The sequence below is a fragment of the Tiliqua scincoides genome, chromosome 6 (assembly GCF_035046505.1).
Source record: "Tiliqua scincoides isolate rTilSci1 chromosome 6, rTilSci1.hap2, whole genome shotgun sequence".
In the NCBI taxonomy this organism is placed as follows: Eukaryota; Metazoa; Chordata; class Lepidosauria; order Squamata; family Scincidae; genus Tiliqua; species Tiliqua scincoides.
In genome coordinates, this window is record NC_089826.1 from 8,522,254 (window position 1) to 8,539,753 (window position 17,500).

A 17,500-nucleotide genomic window follows, 5' to 3' on the forward strand; every position below is an offset into this window, starting at 1 on the left:
ACCTACGCTGCTTTCTGCCTTCTTTGTAGAGTGATGGAGCTCCACAGCTCATTACCAGCTCTGTGGTATGGGTCCCAGAGGGTGGGATGCTGCAGATCACCAACAGAATTCTGCAAGCTGTAATGCCAGGGGTCAGTGATTCTGCAATCATCTATTCAATTAGAGAACAGCCACAATATGGTAAGTAGGAATTTATGAAATGTCTCTTTCTGAAATTCAGTGTCTTTCCCTGACATTTCTAGAACTGTTGTGTCCAGTTCGAACCCACTACATTTTCCTCAGCTTTTGCTTGAAACAAAATCAGGTGGCAACTGAGAGGTGTGCAGAATGCACGTGAGTTATTTTGTTAATCTTGCAAAAGTTCTTTTGGCTTCCCTTGAAATTCCTGCACATGTTTTCATCTTAGCAGGGTTGCCCGAACATGACTTCAAATAGCTGAAATCTGGTGGCGGTTCCCATAGTAAATCTACTTCTTGATGGGCGACATTGCGCTCTAGCGATACAATTCATGTTTCCTTGGGCATCTGCTGAGTTAGTTCATATTCCCTCCACCTATTTTTAAAATCGCAAAGTTGGATACGACAACCTGAGCCATACTCCAAATCTGTCAAAGGAACACAACCCTGTCAAAAACAAGTTCAAACTGGATGTGAGCGTGGCAGTTTTGGGATATTAAACATGGAACTGCCCCAAGCTCATAAAGAGTGGGGGTGAGGTTTACTTTTAACAGAAAAGGGTGATGTGGGTTAAAGACACTGTGCTTAACCCTTCCCCCAAAGTGCTTTACACCCAAAGTATTGGGGGGTAAAAGCTGCAAAAATGGGCCAAGGGTGGAAACGGCATTTGACATCTACTCACATTTTTTGCTGTTCAGACCTGACCCTCATCCTTCTCCCTTCCCTTTAATTTTTTGGGAGGTTGGGTAGAGAAAGGAGCCAAGTGACACTTGATCCCTGCACATCTGCTGAAGGGGACCGTATTGTCTCATTTCAGAGATGCTCTAGCCCAGTGGTATAACTAAAGGAGGGAAGGGGGGTCCGCTGCCCAGATACCACACCTTGATGTGGTGTCAAGGGAGGTGCTTTTGGAAGCCTTCTGAGGTCCAGGGAGGCCACACATGGCAAAAACCAGAAGTGCCTTTCTAAAGCTTCTGAGGTCCAGGGCAGGTCTTGGGGCGTTAAAAATGGGCCCTGGTTGCTTAGCCTACCACTCTCATCTTTTCCATACTTCTGCTCCATTCCCCTCTGCCTTTTAAAATTCAGGAAGTGAGAGGAGGAGCAGTGGAACTGAATTGGAAGATGAGCGTCCCTTGCCAATTTGCTGCCTTAGGTGACTGCCTCAATTGGCCTCACAGGCTGGCCCTGTGAATGACTGCAGATAAAGGAGCCAGGTGGCTTGTACATAAATGTATTTGTTCCTAAGAACAGGATGCTTTCTCAAAACAGCTACCAACACATTACAGAAAGAGCTGAGATGTAAAACCAGTGCTTCTAAGGTGACTTTTATCGAGGCCCTGTACTGTCTTTGGGGGCTTTCCACTAATTAGTATGAATGGGAGGCCTTAGTGTGAATGACAGCAATCTTCTCCTCGGGGCATCTTTTTTTTCTTGCTAAACCTGTCCTCCTTCTGAAGTTTTAATTCCTCCACATGTATCATTCCAATTATCTCCACAGTAACTAATTGATGACACAAACAAAGAAATTACTGCTCCAGGTCAGGAGTAAGAAAGCAGAACTCCCATAAGTTGGAAGTTATCAGAAAGTTCCAGTTTTAAGTACAACAGGCTCTCTAAGATGTAAATAAATACACTGCAGAGAAGTATAAGCCTCTGTTTTTCTCTAGTGGCCTGGAATGGCTCTGAAGGAAAAGGGAACAGGCTGCTTGCACAGTGCAGTGAACCTCCCTGCAAAACTTAGTGCTTTGCACCACCTTTAGCTATGCTACTGGCTTCTTATACTCCCCTCTCCTAGCCTCCCTAGAAGTCCTAGAAGAAGACTCCCTAGAAGAAGTCCTAGAAGAAGATTCCCTAGAAGAAGTCCTAGAAAAAGACTCCCTAGAAGAAGACTCCCTAGTCTCCTGGAAGTCTCCCTTCTGTGACTTGAGAATTATCAAGTCTCCCTTCTACGACTTGAGAATTATCCAAACAAGGACAATTTGAATTGCCTGCCTTGTGGGAAAGCTAGGACTTCTGGGGCCACTCTGGCCAGCACTTTGGAGCAGACGAGACAAATGCCTTTAGGAGGTCTCCAGCAGCCAGAAAACCCCCATGGGATACCACAGCAGCTGCACTGGTGCTGCTGAACCACCACATGGGGATTTAGATAGGATTGGGTGGTCTAAGGCAACCCTGTGTGAGTCTGTTTCCACCACTGGAAGGTTAAACAGAGAAGGGAGCTTGCCCTGTCCCAGTGATTCCCATTTAATGCCCCCTTGCCCCTGAATCTAGGGCACAGGTGGGGCACAGGTGGATGTGGCAGGCCTCATGGATGGACCATCCCTGATAGCAATAAAATGAGCATTTTGGGGGGGACGAACCACTAATCGTTTTAGGCATCGTCTTGGAATAGGCATTTAGTCATGTGCATGTGTGCGCATGAGGAAGAATGTCCCTTTTGATTTGATGCCTCCCTTTTGTATTGTGTGCTTATAAATGCGTGTATGAAAAATTAATGACATTTAAAAAAAAAACAACAATTTATTTGTATTTAGCAACTCGGCAGAATAGAGTAGGTTGATTGGCTCAAGGTCACCCAGGGAGTTTTGTAGCCGAGCAGGCCCTGTCAAAAAATGCGTTGCTTGATTAATTGAGGGCACTTATTTTGTCAATCAAAAGGTTTTTAATGGATTAATCTAACCAGTTGACTAAATGTTTCAGCCCTATTAAAAACTCTCTGTGAAGCAGGCCCTCCTTATCGCTTGGCTTCTTATGCTATCATGAGAGCTAAAATGAGCTTGATGTTCTTATTTGAAGTGATTGCTGGCATGCTGATAATGTCCTGAACTGGCTCTGTATTACTTGATGTGGATGCACACTTTTTGGAAATGAACAGCCCAGTCCTATCCCCTCCCCCATGTTATAGCATGCAGCCACGCCATCGCTGCTTATGGTGGGGTTGGGGTGGGTGTTTGGACAGTTCACAAGAAATAATTAAAAAAATTTTTAACTATCACCTATGGGCCTCCTTGGACACACACCAGCCGTTTTGATGGCATACGTACCGAGAAAAGGGTCAGGGAGGTTTCAAAAAGAGGGAACAGAATGTGCATGACTACCTCTAGTTCAACCCCTTCCCTCTCCTGACGTGCTCCCAGTTCCTCCCTCAACATGCCCTGTTACTCCTCCTCCCTGCTCATGGCCCACCCCCACTGCTAACTTACTGGTACCTACAGAGCATCCTGGGTCTCCAGGCCTCTCGCTGTTTACAACAATGTCCTGGCTTTCAAGTCACAGTAAAGGACCTTGTTCTGCCAGAATAATAATAATAACTTTATTTTTACCCCGCCTTTCTTCCCGAAGGGACTCAAGGCGGCTTACAACATATTAAAAACATAATTTAAAAACAAATAAAAACATATTAACACAGAACATTAGTTCTGACATCACAAGGCCCCAATAAGGGCTTCTGAGGCTGATCTTAAGGACAGGTAGGTTCATGTGGGAGAAGGGAGACTTTCATGCTATTGACCCTGCTTTATAGGGCTGTTCTTGGCCTCATCCCCTTGCTGAGATGATGACTGTGAAGTGCTTTCAACACGTTTAAGATGCTCTATAACTACTGTACCAAGTCTTCCTTTATTATTTTTTTACTGCTGGTCAGATCTTTCTTCACACCAGTGATCCAAGTTAAATTTAGCAGCTGTAGCTCAAGACAGCACCATTTTATAAGGAGTGGGAGACGTGGAGTGGAAGAGGTGTCAATGACCTGTCCGATTGACTTGGTCCATGAGTTTGTTTAATTGAGAAGTTTGCATTTTTAATAATTTATCGGTATGAGATATGAAGCAGGCATCACAGAAAACCCCAATGGGAGTTGATCTGTTCCCAGCACAAACAGGGATGGCAAGAGAATGGAATCCAAACTAATGCACTCTGTAACTCTAGTGTCAGAATGGATTATGGGCATGAATGGCTACATCCCATCACCAACCCATAGGACTACTGCAGGCAGTGAAGTTAATATGGAACGTCAATATCGCTGTCAGGTTGACAGCATTTCTGCTGAGAGCTGTTGCAATGTCTGTAATAATATTTGGAGAGTGCAGGTTTTATGCAGCTTTTGAGTGGCTTCAAGTACTTTTTTTTTTAATGAGCCTTGTCCAGCCTAGTGAATTTGGCTGGGACAGTAGCATAGTAGGAGAAGACTTGCATCTGAGGCTGTGTCAGTCCCTGCATCTCTAGTTGGGGCAATGCAAAAAGCTGCAGTCTCCATGAGAGGGTGCAAAGGTTACTTCTTTCTGCCACAACCTGCAGCACATTTACCAGAGACCTCTCCCCTCCCTCTGCTACCCTGATATTATACGTATTAAGGAACCCTTAGCTCTTTCCCAACCCCTAGAGGTCAGGAAATAGCTGAGAATCCCCTGGACCCTTTTATCCCCTTGCATGGGCAGCTCTAGTGGGGTTGAATTTGTCTTCCAGACAGAGAGCCTGTTCCCAGCTACACCACAGCATCATTGGAGATGCCCTGCCAACCAGTCACGCAATCACTTGTGTATTTCGCCAGGGGCAGTTCTTCATGACATACACAGGAGAACTAGTGCAGTTCAATCCTGCAGTCATAAGAACAGAAGAAGAACCTTTGTGGATCCATTCCAGAATTCTAGCAAGTAACACAACCTGATTCGTTATAGTTAATCTAACCTGTATGCTTAGATTCCAGTGGAGAAGCTAGTGGAGACCCTGTGGGGACCCTGGGCAATGTCATGCCCAGGGCCACGATCGCAGAGTGCTCCCCCCCCCCAGGCTGGCACCCCCTTGATTACCTGGGTGGTTCAGAGCCTCGCCTGGCATCCTGGAGTGCTCAGAAAGCCTTCTGATCCTCTGAAGGACCCTTAAACAGTGCTTCTGGAAAACCGGAAGTGCTGTTTAAAGTGTCCTCCAGAAGCTCAGAAGGCCTTCTGAGTGCTCTGGGCCACCATGCAACACTTCACCTGGTACCATGTGGCCCCCTGGCTCTAACACCAGGGATGCCACTGTTTGCTTCATTCGTTTTATTTCATTAGTTTGAAGTTTTGTAACTGCTTGAGCTAACCCTGTGACTTTGGAACACAAGCTATGGAGGACTCCTGAATACCACTCCCATGCTGCTATATTTGCAGTAGATATAGATCAGAACATTTTTCTGATATCTTTTCTAATTCCTGCCCATAATTTCAAGTCATGTTTCACCTGAACTTTTTTTTGTTATAATGCTAACGATTGAACTGGTTTAATGTTCAGCCTCCTTAAGAAAATGAACCAGAGGGGTACCTCACCTTTTCTTTGAGGACGAGAAGGTAGCAAGTTGAAGCCACCTTCCATCCAGGCAGTGGTCAGGCCTCGATTGCTGAGCTTCAACAAGACACCTGCCTTGTGCCTTCAAGGCTGTGCCCTGGCTTGCAAGAGTGTCTTTCTCATCCATGGAGAACCACAGCCTGCGAGGATCACGCACTGTTCATCTCTGCCTTCTCAGGTGAAGTGGTGTTCCTGGTCCCCATGCCTGCAGACGACCCTGGACTAGGATGGCAGTCTTTGCCTGATGGAAGGGCAGCCACACCCACCAACTCTTTCAGCCAGCAGGACATCAATGAAGGCGTCATCTGGTACAGGCACTCTGGCTCCGAGACGGAGAGCGACTCCTTTCGCTTCCAGGCAAGTAAAGTCACCACTGCAGAACTCATGCTGTTCTCCTCTCTTGCTAGCGGCACGAGAAGCCATTTGCTACCCAGAAAGCATTGATCAGAAATGTCACGAGCCGTCCTTCTCAGATTCATCATCAGTGTTGTTTGCAAAGTCCCTGCAGGTCTATCATTGTGTTGGAACAAAATTAAGCCTTGTCCTCCAGATCCCAGGTGGAATCTCCCCCCAGCAAGACCCCTCTCCACTGCCCAGGAGGTTGAACAGCCTCCTGTAATACTAAGCTAACTTGGGGCACAATCCTAACCAGGTCTATTCAGAAGTAAGTCCTATTTTGTTCAGTGGGACTTACTTTCAGGAAAGTGTGCTTAGGATTACAGCCTTGAACACTTTCCTGCAATATTTGGCACGTTTGGTTTACCCCATCGAAGCTGTTACTGTTGAACTGGAGAGGCAGTTAAGGTAATTTCCAAGGTAATTAACGTAAGTGATAATGAGGAAGTCTGGACGTGCCGGATGTTGAAGAAGTGAATCTTTAATTTAACCGCTGTGTTGCTGTTAGCTTCTATGCATTTTGCATGAGCAAGGGAACTGGGCTTTTCTTAAATGAGAGCACCTTGCTGCTGTGACCATAATTGTATGGTAAAATTGTATAGTAGGGAAGAAGCCTTGGTTAGCTGCATCCTATCAGAAACCAATAGTCCACCTGCTGAGCTTCGGAAGAGTGGAGAGCCCCTGCTTGGAAAATGCAAATGAACGAGTTTTGTTAGCATCCTGGGAACTGAGTTTCCAATGACCTCTAACAAAACGGTTCCCACGAGTCAATTTATGTATTTATTATTTACTTATTGGAATTTTTATGTCCCTGTTTCCCAGGGGTTCAATTGATAAAAGCGCTTGGCTGCAGTCCAGAAAATTTGCACGAGCTCGGGCTTTCTGTTCCATTTAATGAAGGGGAGATATGCTCTACGCCTGCTCGGGTCTTCTGTACTACAATCTGCTGCAGGATTCATAGAAGTGAATGCAACAGGGTTGAAGTCTTGAAATGCTGTCATTGGATTGTTTTCAGTCCCTTCCTGCAGTGCTTTCCCCATTTTCTACGCTTCAGGAATAGTATCTGCAACTTGTCTGCCACAAAACTTATGCTCATTGAAGAGGATCACGGGTCATGTTATAAGGTGCACCTTCAGTTCATGCAAGATGCAGGCTAGGTCTGTTGACACTAAGTGTTGTTTCATGGGAATTGAGACCGTGCCCCCTGAATAATCCTGAGGTTCTCTGTTGCTGAGCATTGCAGGAGAAAGATCAATGGTGATGGCAAGTAGAGTCAAAGAAGTCTGCCTGACATTACTGATCTTCTCATCAGATAACCTTTTAAAACCACCTGGGAATACATTCTGAAGATGACTGAGCATGATGCTAGATCCAGATTTGAATTCAGCCTTGTTTTAAAAGCATTTAGTGCATACAATTTCACTGAAACTGACAACATCATCCAATGCATATTTACTCATAATTAAATTGGATACAGTTGAATTGATTCCACTGTATCCAAGTAAATATGCCTTATGTTTCAGTCTCATGCTTAACAGCCCAATCCTAAGCAGGTTTACTCAAAATTAAGTCCCATTCTGTTCAGTGGAGGTTGTTCCCAGGAAAGTGTACATAGGATTGTAGCCTAAAGCTTTTTGCCAGGAAGGGACAGAAAGCGGCTCAGTGGTAGAGCATATCTTTTCCTGCTAAAGAGCCTCGATTCCTGGTGTTTACAGGTTGGGTCGAAAAAGAAACACAGATCACAATTGAAATGCATGCTTTTATGGAAGTGAGTCCCATGCAATTCAGTGACGCTTGAATCTGAGTAGACATGCATAAGATTGCACTGCTAGTGACTAAGTGAGACAGCTCATTGCTATTAACCTAGATGGAGGGCTTGGAATTCAGCTCTTGAGGGTGTTGAATGGGAGGTTTTTTTCAGCTGGTTCCCCAAGATCTTTTCACTGTGGCTTAGATGAAAATTGAACCTGAGGCTTTGTGGAAGGCAAAGCGTGTGCTTTGCTTCACAGCTAAAAGGTCATTTGTCTCTCCACAAATTGCATTAGAAAAGTGAGCCTTAATTTGATTTTTAAATTTTAATGATTAAATAAATGATTAATAGTGACCTTCCTTTGTGAGAGGGTGTTTGTTACTGAGAGTATTATCAATAAAACAAAAAGAACAATAACCTAATCATAGAAGATTTTACCCCAAATTCACTATCAACAATAAACCTAACTACAGTGTCAATTTGTGTGTCACACACACACAGAGTTCATGGAAACAATTGCATCTCCAACATACTAATTTACATGTGCTATCAAAATGCATCTTCTAAAAATTGCTATTGTAGCATTATGCAATCATAAACCCAATCCATGCATCACCAGTGGAAATAAATTAGCGCTATAGTAAGATTTATAGTTGATCCTAATCCCGAGTTTTTGAGCACCATCAATCACACTGACACAAGGAAAGCACAATGAGTAATGGCGGAGGAAACTTTATGTGTCTTCAACATCTTGTATGCAAGATAGTAAAGTTTATTTACAAACTTTTTTTTAACCCTAATAAAAAAATATACTCAGAAGATGGCTTGTTTCAATATTTAGCCTCTCAGCGACTCAAATGATTGGGCAATGAAAAATTTCCACTAGATTTGTGGTGCGGCCTGTCTCTGGAAAGAGAAGGGTAGATATACTTTTAATTTTTTTCCCATTTTACAGAAGCAAGGATTGCACTTTCCAGATCAGTGGGGCAGTGTTTTCTCATAGATCTAAGAAGAAAAGCTAGTTCTAAATTCTAAGAAGAAAAAAGGAAAAAAAAAAAACGTGAAAAAAGCCTGCACCTTTTTCTAGTTTACAGATCCAGAATTATGGTCTTTTCCGCATGGATGTCTTAAAAATTTCTTGCAGTCATTATTTTCCTAATTATTTAAATACTTGTAAATCACTTTGCTTTTTTGGACAGCTAGGGCAGCTTACAGCCCAATTCTGACCGCTGTATCCCATGGGTACAGAAAAGCCGCTGGAGGTCTCTTCCCCATTTGTCCCCTTCCCCTGAGTAAAGGTGCAGGCCCTGAAATGGGCTTCCTTGAGTTTGTGTCAACTGTGCCAACTCCTGAAGCCGATCATTCCCCCTCCCCACCCCAGAACATCTTCCCCTCTCTGAAAACCCCACACTGCCACCTGGCAGTGCAACTTACCTCTGGGTGCTCCTGCGGCATTTCAACTTGGCGCTGAGGCCCAGTGCTGACTGGCACTGGCCCAGCATCAATGGCCTCTCCTCCCTGTGTGTCACAGATGTGCCTTACGGTACATTTGCGACACCCAGTACCAGTGCTGGAGGTCAGTGCCACAGTCCACAGATATATCACCTAAGCTAAGGTGGGGAGCTACCAGATAGCCTGGGAGAGGTAAGTAAAAATATTTTACGTGCCACTGGCTGTCTTGTCGCCAGTTGGTCTCCTTGAACCTTTTTAGCTGGCATAAGTCCAAGGAGCCACAGGCAGCAGGTTCAGGCCAGGGAGGGGATAGGATCCCCAATGAACTGCTGTCCCCAAGAACATCCCCTCCTGTCCTCTGTCTGGCTCTCTCCTTGCCCCAATCCTCTTCCAAACTGTGTTTGACCTCCCCCTTACCTGCTCCAGCGTGACCTCAATGAACTGTTGATGCATGTGTGGTGTCTCTGGCTGTTTGCACTGGTGGTCCCGCAGCACATGAAAATAGTGTGCCTTTTGTGGCACTGCACCGGCACTCAAAATGGTGGATCAGGAGATCTGTAGCCACAAGCAATCAATAGTGTATACACTTCATCCGCCCCAACTAACTTTGCTTACATCGTATTTCTTCTTCAGATCTTAAACTTTGAATACTGTGGGCAATAGAATCTGTTCTTTGTCTAAAACGTTTAATAAAAAATACTTGTCTTTTAACTTGACCTTGAATCTAAGGTCAAAACTCCTCTGTGGTTAAACATACCACCTGACACTGACCAATAAAGTCAGGCAGAGAGTTAAATTCTGGGATGGAGGCAAAGAATTTTGGGAGTTACATCAAGCATTTTGGTGAGTTACTATATTTGGGGAAAGGTAGGTACTTAGAATTTAGCTCATGTTTAAATATTCAACATCTATCAGTGAGCATAAGGTCCTAAGTGGCAAATTTGGGAACAGGTGAGACATAGGAAAGATATTGCTATGCCTCTGTGGGTAAAGCACTACAACTGTATATTTGTCAAGACTGGAAACTACCAGCTTGTTTGTATTTTGTTCTGTGCAGAAAGTGCAGCCTGTGGGAATATTTTATAAAGGCACCTCTCAAGGATACATCAGTTCACATCATCTGTTTGGAATAACTGAATAACCTAGAAAACGAGTGCATCTGTTTATTGTGACGTGTACAATTCTCTTGGCCTTGGCTTCATTTGTTTGTGTGATGCCCCATTTGCAGGTCTCCACTGATGTTGCTCCACAGGCCCACCTGCAGACCCATCTTCTCAACATTGCCATCTTGCCACCTACCCCAGAGTCACCCATGCTATCCCCTGTGTCTTCTCTCCACATGACTGTAAGTTGTTGTGAAGGGACTGGGGCCACCCCAGCTCCCTTTGCCGCTTGCCCGCGCAAGCCTTTGGGTCCTTTGGATCTAATCCACCTTTGACCACATATTCACCAGAGTCCAAGTAAAAAAGTTCTTTATTGTAACTGAGGTTAGTAACTTAAGCAGCTGCCACCCAATACCATGGGCTCCTGGAGGACAACTGTAATGTCAGTACATACATAGCCCAGCTAAAATAACAAAGCTAACTAACTAGTTCAAATCTACACGTGTCTATTTACACTTACATCCTCATTCCATCACAGTATTCCAAGAAACAGAGACTTCCTTGGCCTTCGACAACCCCAGAGCACAGGCTTGGCGCAGCTTTATTTTTCCCATCACCCAATCAACATTTCACAATGTTGCTCCCTCCAGGCCATCTGGCCTTCTGTTTTCTTTACTTACCACTTCAAAGTTAACTATTTCTCCCCCTCACTTTGCCTAATCCTACAGTCCTACCTTCAAAGGGTCTTACTTCCTTTCCCAGGATTACCCTCTATGTTAAGTACTCCTCCTATCCTACCTGTCCCATCCTTCTCTTATATTGAATAATCCCTTATGATTCTGGTTCCCTTTAAACCCCCATACATCTCCTTCACAGCTGTAACTCAGAGGCAGTTCAGATGAGCTCATTCCCTCAAATGTACTTGCAATGTGATTGAGGTGCACTGCAAATAGACCTTCCTTTGTATTTCCATATGGTTGTGTTCATTTATAGTGAAATACCAATAAGTGACATTTAGAAAAATAAGCAAATGACCCACTGTATAAGTTATTTCCATGTGATCCTGAACTGGGATTTTTTAAGGGTTTTTAAAAGAGAAAAATGGTTGAAAAATATATTTTTGAATTAAGCCAGGCTGCCTTTAGGGAGGTACTACTCACCCTGTTCTGTGACCAGCTCACTGGTTCTACACTGGGACCCTTGTGATAAACTGTAAAGTGGAGCTTTGCTCATTTCATGTGGCATTCTGTATGTAGCATGGTGACATCAGGCAAAATGTATGGTGGTGATAAAGTGCCCAAAAACTAAGGGACCAGCATGAACCACATATACACGCACTGCATACAGTGTGAATATAGGACATGCTCCAGACACCATGAAAGGCTGCTCTGTGGACTCTTTGTGGCACTTGGGCTATATATTATTTGCCCCGCATTAAGGTCACTTATCCAGTGTTCCTCCTTTAGGGCTGAGGACATAGCAGCCTTCTACAGGAACGAATAAATTGTGCAGGAACCACTTTATGTAGCATAATTTGGTGACTGTGATCCTTTTACAAAATAACAGACTCATGGAAGAAATTCCGGTTGCTCAGAACATTGCTGGATTTTTATAGGTAATTGCTTGTTACGGAATTTGAGAGTTTAATGACAAATTATGCTTCACTGATGGGATTCTCCGTACCTTGGCAGGGAGAACGGCAAACGGACCATGTCATTCAATATCTCCTTCATAAAGAGAACTAGTTTCCCTGTTTCGGCAGGATCCAGTCTGTGTAATTACAATTAGATGGGCTTCTGCACCGAGTGCTGAGTTGCGCCATAGCACAAAACCAGTCTAAACGACTTAGGCCGAGAGGTCACAGGAAGTTTAGCAAAACTCTTTCGTTGTGACTTTTGTGCCTTGCTGAGTTTCTCAGAAGATTTTTTTGTTCTGAAGTCCTTCAAGTTATTCATTTCTAATAATGATATATAGTACCTCCTTACCTCTAAAGGTAGGCTCTGGAGCTATAAGAAAAGGTGGACGAACTTTCTTTATAAGATAATGCAGAATCATTAAAAATGCTTTCTAATGCCACGCTTAGCACCTAAAATTAGAATGTTGTAAATGGGATTTTTAAAAAATGATATTGTGAGTTCTGTTAATGTGTTTTTAATATGTTTTTATTTGTTTGTTAAATTATGTTTTAATCTGTTTTTAATATGTTGTAAACTGCCCTGGGTCCCTTTAGGGAGAAGGGTGGGATAGAAATAAAGTTTTTATTATTATTATTATTATTATTATTATTATTATTATTATTATTATTATTATTATTATTATTATTATTATTATTATTATTATTATTAATGTGCTTGCAGGGCTTACTTTTATTCCTGTCTTTATAACTTGTCCTTTTTCAGGATTCACTGATCCTATCCCCCCTCCCAGGCCAGTCATTCCCTCCAACCCGCCTTTCCCCGCCCCAGAATGCCTCTTTCTCTCCCTGAAAATCTGCACCGTCACCTCGCGGTGCAACTTACCCCCTGGTGCTCCCATGGCATCTCTGCTTGGTGATGAGGCCCAGAACCCACTGGGTGCTGGCTCAGCCAAAAGCAGCCCCTAGGGTGCTTGTGCAGTTGGCCTACCCATGGCTCTGTTTCCCCCAAGCATGGGAGATGTTTGAAGCTATGCATATATTAGAACCCAGTGCTGTTTTTTTTTTTTTTTTTTTAGTCCCTGCTAATTGGATAAGAGGCACTTCTTCAAGTGGGTGCTCCTTTTTTAGCAGGGGGAGAGTAACTGGCCCACCTCACCCCAGCACTGTCTGTTCTAGTGGCTGTCTGCTGGTGTTCTTTTGCATCTTTTTAGATTGTGAGCCCTTTTGGGACAGGGAGCCATTAGTTGTTTGATTTTTCTCTGTAAACCGCTTTGTGAACTTTTAGTTGAAAAGCGGTATATAAATACTGCTGTTAATAATAATAATAATAATAATAATTTTAAAAAAGGAAGGTGGAATTTGGAGCCCAGTAGCATGAGGGGGAGGGAGAACCTTTTCCCCTCTGGCCATTTCCACATTCAAAATTGTCCATCCCAAGGTGCCTTTATCCCTTGTGGCGCTCAAAATGTATGTATGCTCACATATTGAAAGCGGAGGAGGGAGTAGCATGGAGTTGTGATTTGGAGTGGCAAAATGGTGGAAAGACGAGGGATGAATCCACCTCTTCCACCAGTACTACGGTGTCTCTGTTCCTCCCAATTGCAGCCAGCAGAAGCAATTTTTCTGGTTAAAAATGAACCATGAGTCTACTGTTGCATGTGCTGGGTGTGTAACATGTCGTCTGGGTCTCAGCTGAGTGTGCACGATGGAAAAAAAGTCTGCTTTCTTCTTCATTTACTTGTGTTCTTCTCATAGTGCTCCGCTTAGAAAAGCACTTTTCAGTTTAATAGTGGGTGACACATGAAGAGAACAGCTGTAAGATTGTACTGTAAGTGTTCAATTTTCAGAAGTGCCACTTTCTGACATGATCTCTCTCTTTCTCCCTCCACCCCTCTTTTGAAAACCACTTAGATTTGTCTGATATTTTCACACTACATAACTAACCCAAGGTCAGGCAATCTAGTGCTCATTAAGTAATGGTAGAGCTGAAAGTCTTTTGGAAATGTCTGTTACTGGCAGTCGCGTAACCAGAGAGGGGGTTGCAGTAAATATTACAGGCGGTGCAATGTACCATGTAAGCATTCCCTCTCACTCACTGTCTGAGCCACTGAGGCAGTGACGACAACATGCAGGCGCTCATAGAGTAGTGGAAAGCTCGATGAAAGTGTCGATCTAATATGCAGTGGTGGTGAACAAGGCCAATTTTATGCTTGGGATCATTAGAAAAGGTATTGAGAATAAAATGACTAATATTATAATGCCGTTGTACAAATCGATGGTAAGCCCACACCTGGAGTATTGTGTCCAGTTCTGGTCGCCACATCTCAAAAAAGACATAGTAGAAATGGAAAAGGTGCAAAAGAGAGCGACTAAGATGATTACTGGGCTGGGGCACCTTCCTTATGAGGAAAAGCTACGGCATTTGGGCCTCTTCATCCTAGAAAAGAGGCGCCTGAGGGGGGACATGATTGAGACATACAAAATTATGCAGGGGAAGGATAGAGTGGATAGAGAGATGCTCTTTACACTCTCACATAACACCAGAACCAGGGGACATCCACTAAAATTGAGTGTTGGGAGAGTTAGGACAGACAAAATAAAATATTTCTTTATTCAGTGTGTGGTTTGTCTGTGGAACTCCTTGCCACAGGATGTAGTGATGGCATCTGGCCTAGATGCCTTTAAAAGGGGATTGGACAAATGTCTGGAGGAAAAGTTCATCAAGGGTTACAAGCCATGATGTGTATGTGCAACCTCCTGTTTCTAGAAATAGGCTCTCTCAGAATGCCAGATGCAAGGGAAGGCATCAGGATGCAGGTCTCTTGTTACCTGGTGTGCTCCATGGGGCATTTGGTGGGCCGCTGTGAGATACAGGAAGCTGGACTAGATGGGCCTATGGCCTGATCCAGTGGGGCTGTTCTTATGTTCTTATGCCATTGCTGCCCCAACGGCTCCAACAACAAGTGGGAGGGGCCCCTTACAAGGTGCGTTGCAGTATCTGCTGTACTTACCAGGCCACCCTCCCTCTGGCTATGCTACTGGTTACTGACTTCATTACATTCTCTGGATCACTCTCACTTCAGTCTCGCTGGTGTCCTCCTTTCATTTCTTTCAGGCTCTGGAAGATCGTATTACTCCAATAGAGCCCCATCATCTTTCCTTCATCAACTCGGAGAGCTCAAGTGAGAAAGTGGTGTTCAACGTGACGGTCCCCTTGCCACAAAATCAAGGCAAAATTCTTAATAAATATGATTCTCAGCGTTATTGTATTTACAGTCGGTGTCTAGCAGCTGAACACAAAGCATCAGAGAAGTAAAATGACTGGCAAAGACTTGGGCTTGGCCTGGAAGTATTTCTAACCAAGCCAGCTCAGGGAAGACTAATGATGGTGAAGGCATGGTGGAGCCAAGTAGGAAAACTTTGCTACTTTTCTTTCCATTTTGCAACCCGGAGTAGCTGACAGCAAGTGATGGGTATTGAATAAGATTGACAGTGCAATCCTGTGCATGTCTACTCAGAAGTAAATCCAGTTGGGCTTACTCTCAGGAAGGCATGTATGGAATTGCAGCCTGACTGAAGCACAACTTTTCCCCTCCGAAATTAGGAAACAGCACAGCTTAATCTGAGCCAGCTCGACTCAGCCTACCCTGTGCAGTGTGTCACAAATGTGGGTTGCTCAAGAGCCACTGGGTTTCAGGGGCTGGCTGCGGGTAGGGAGGACAAAACCAAATTGCGGTTGAGTTCAGATGGACATCTGAGCTGGAAAATATCTCAGGAGGCCTAATGTTTGCCTAGTTCGTGACTCACGGTCCAATCCTGTCCTCGCTACGACGGTGGGTCCTGTGGGTTGCTATTGTTAAAACTGCTCTGAGAGTGGGTGGCTGGTTGCTGATGGCATGTAGGTCAGTAAGCCCCATGCTGGCAGTGGCAGGAAGCAGATCGGCTGCCAGAGCAAGTATGGTGACAGTGGGGGCAGATTGGAGTGGACTAGGGTGGGAATCGGGCCAGGATGGGGGCAAGTGATGGGCAGATCTTTGTGCTGGTGGCAGTGTCTGTGATATCTGGAATCCCACATACCCATTCTGGGTCCCACATACCCCCAAAAAGGAGGTATGCTGGCATAGATCTATGCCAGCAGAATAACTAGTGTAGATGTGAGTAGGTCTATTGGGGACCAGAGCGTGGTAGGGAAGTAAAAAATTATTTTACTTACATCTCCATTCCAACCTGGTTCCCAGCTAGCCCAGGGAAGGCAGTGGAGGCTGTATCAGCAACACTTTCATCATGCAGGCTGGCTGCGGATAGGACTGGGCTCTCATATGTCCCAATCCTGGAAATGCAAATTGAGGTGGCATCTTTACTTGCCACCAAGAGGTGCCAGTGTGCAGACCAAGAGGTCCACGATTCCAGTTTAGGATAGACTGACAGTTGGGTGGACATAGAGACACAAGTCACCAAAGCCATAGATGGCTTAAAACACAAGACACATGCTGCAAGTTTAACATCAATCTCTCTGTCTTCTGCAGGTATTCTGGAACATAGGGATTGGCCACTGTCTCCGGTCAAGTATTTTACTCAGGCGGACATAAACCATGGCAAAATTATGTATCGTCCTCCCGCTGCAGCACCACACATCAGCGAGATGATGGAGTTCTCCTTTGTTGGTAAGCAGAAACTCCAGTTGAGTAGCTCTGTGTAACAGCTGCTTGGGGGAATCTTCACCCTGCAAATTCTCTGTCTGCATTGTAGCTTGCAATATAGAGCAGGGCTTCTTCCCCTTCAGAACATGCTAATAGATAGTTGGCAAAAATAAAGCCTTCTCCCTGATGTGCTTGTTTTCCTGATTGCAACACAGAAGAGCTTGTAAGTAGACTGCCTCTTGAAGTGCCTTCTCTCCCCTCTAGTGGTTTCTAAAGGCTGTCCAATTTCACTACATGAGTTTGTGTGCAATTTTTAGTGTAGGCCAAAGAGAAATGATGAGTTAATGCAGTGGTTCCCAGACTTGAGCCATGGCTCCCCAGGGAACCGTGGAAACCAGACAGCGCAGTCCGGGTTTTCACGAACACCCTACTGCCCTATACAATGTATGGGATTGTAGTCCTAATGGGGAAACCACAGCCAGTGGCTCAGTAGGTCAAGAGAGTCACTGGTTGAAAAGGTTTGGGAGCCACTGAGTTAATGCATAAAAAAATCTCATTAAAAATATCTGTTCAAAAACAAAATTCTCTCTCTATAAAAGCTGGCACAATATTTATTTATTTAAAGTGTTCTATCCCACCTTTCCCATTCAATTAAGAGAACAAATCAGTATGTGTTTAGCATTATAGAATGATATACAGAGATATATTGTGACCTTAGCCTTTTGAGAGGACTAGAAAGTTTTCTAGATCCATTTAAAAGATGCTTGGGGAAAAAAACCGTACATAAGATGAATCATGGGCTGACCCTACTTTTCTACCTTGTTGTATAAAGAGAATAGTTTGAGCACGGTCATGTTCATGGGTGTCCATGATTGAACAGCATCTCTTTCATCTGCAGGGCAATCAAACCATTATAATCCCTCTTGTAATCAAGTATGGCCATTCTGATGAGATGCATTTGTTGGACTGCCTGGTCCAAGGCAATGAAATCTAAAAGTCATTATATCTCTCAAACACTGACTTTTACC

General features: G+C 44.2%; 1 protein-coding gene across 1 annotated transcript in view; it reads left to right on the top strand.

Moving 5' to 3' along the window:
• Positions 1 to 17,500, top strand: part of FRAS1 (Fraser extracellular matrix complex subunit 1) — a 279,843-nt gene that overhangs the window by 192,149 nt on the left and 70,194 nt on the right. The window contains exons 30-34 of the mRNA XM_066632279.1: positions 30 to 180; positions 5,674 to 5,852; positions 10,322 to 10,438; positions 14,948 to 15,062; positions 16,359 to 16,496. Of these exons, the coding sequence (XP_066488376.1) occupies positions 30 to 180; positions 5,674 to 5,852; positions 10,322 to 10,438; positions 14,948 to 15,062; positions 16,359 to 16,496 (700 nt within the window). The remainder of the gene's footprint in view (positions 1 to 29; positions 181 to 5,673; positions 5,853 to 10,321; positions 10,439 to 14,947; positions 15,063 to 16,358; positions 16,497 to 17,500) is intronic.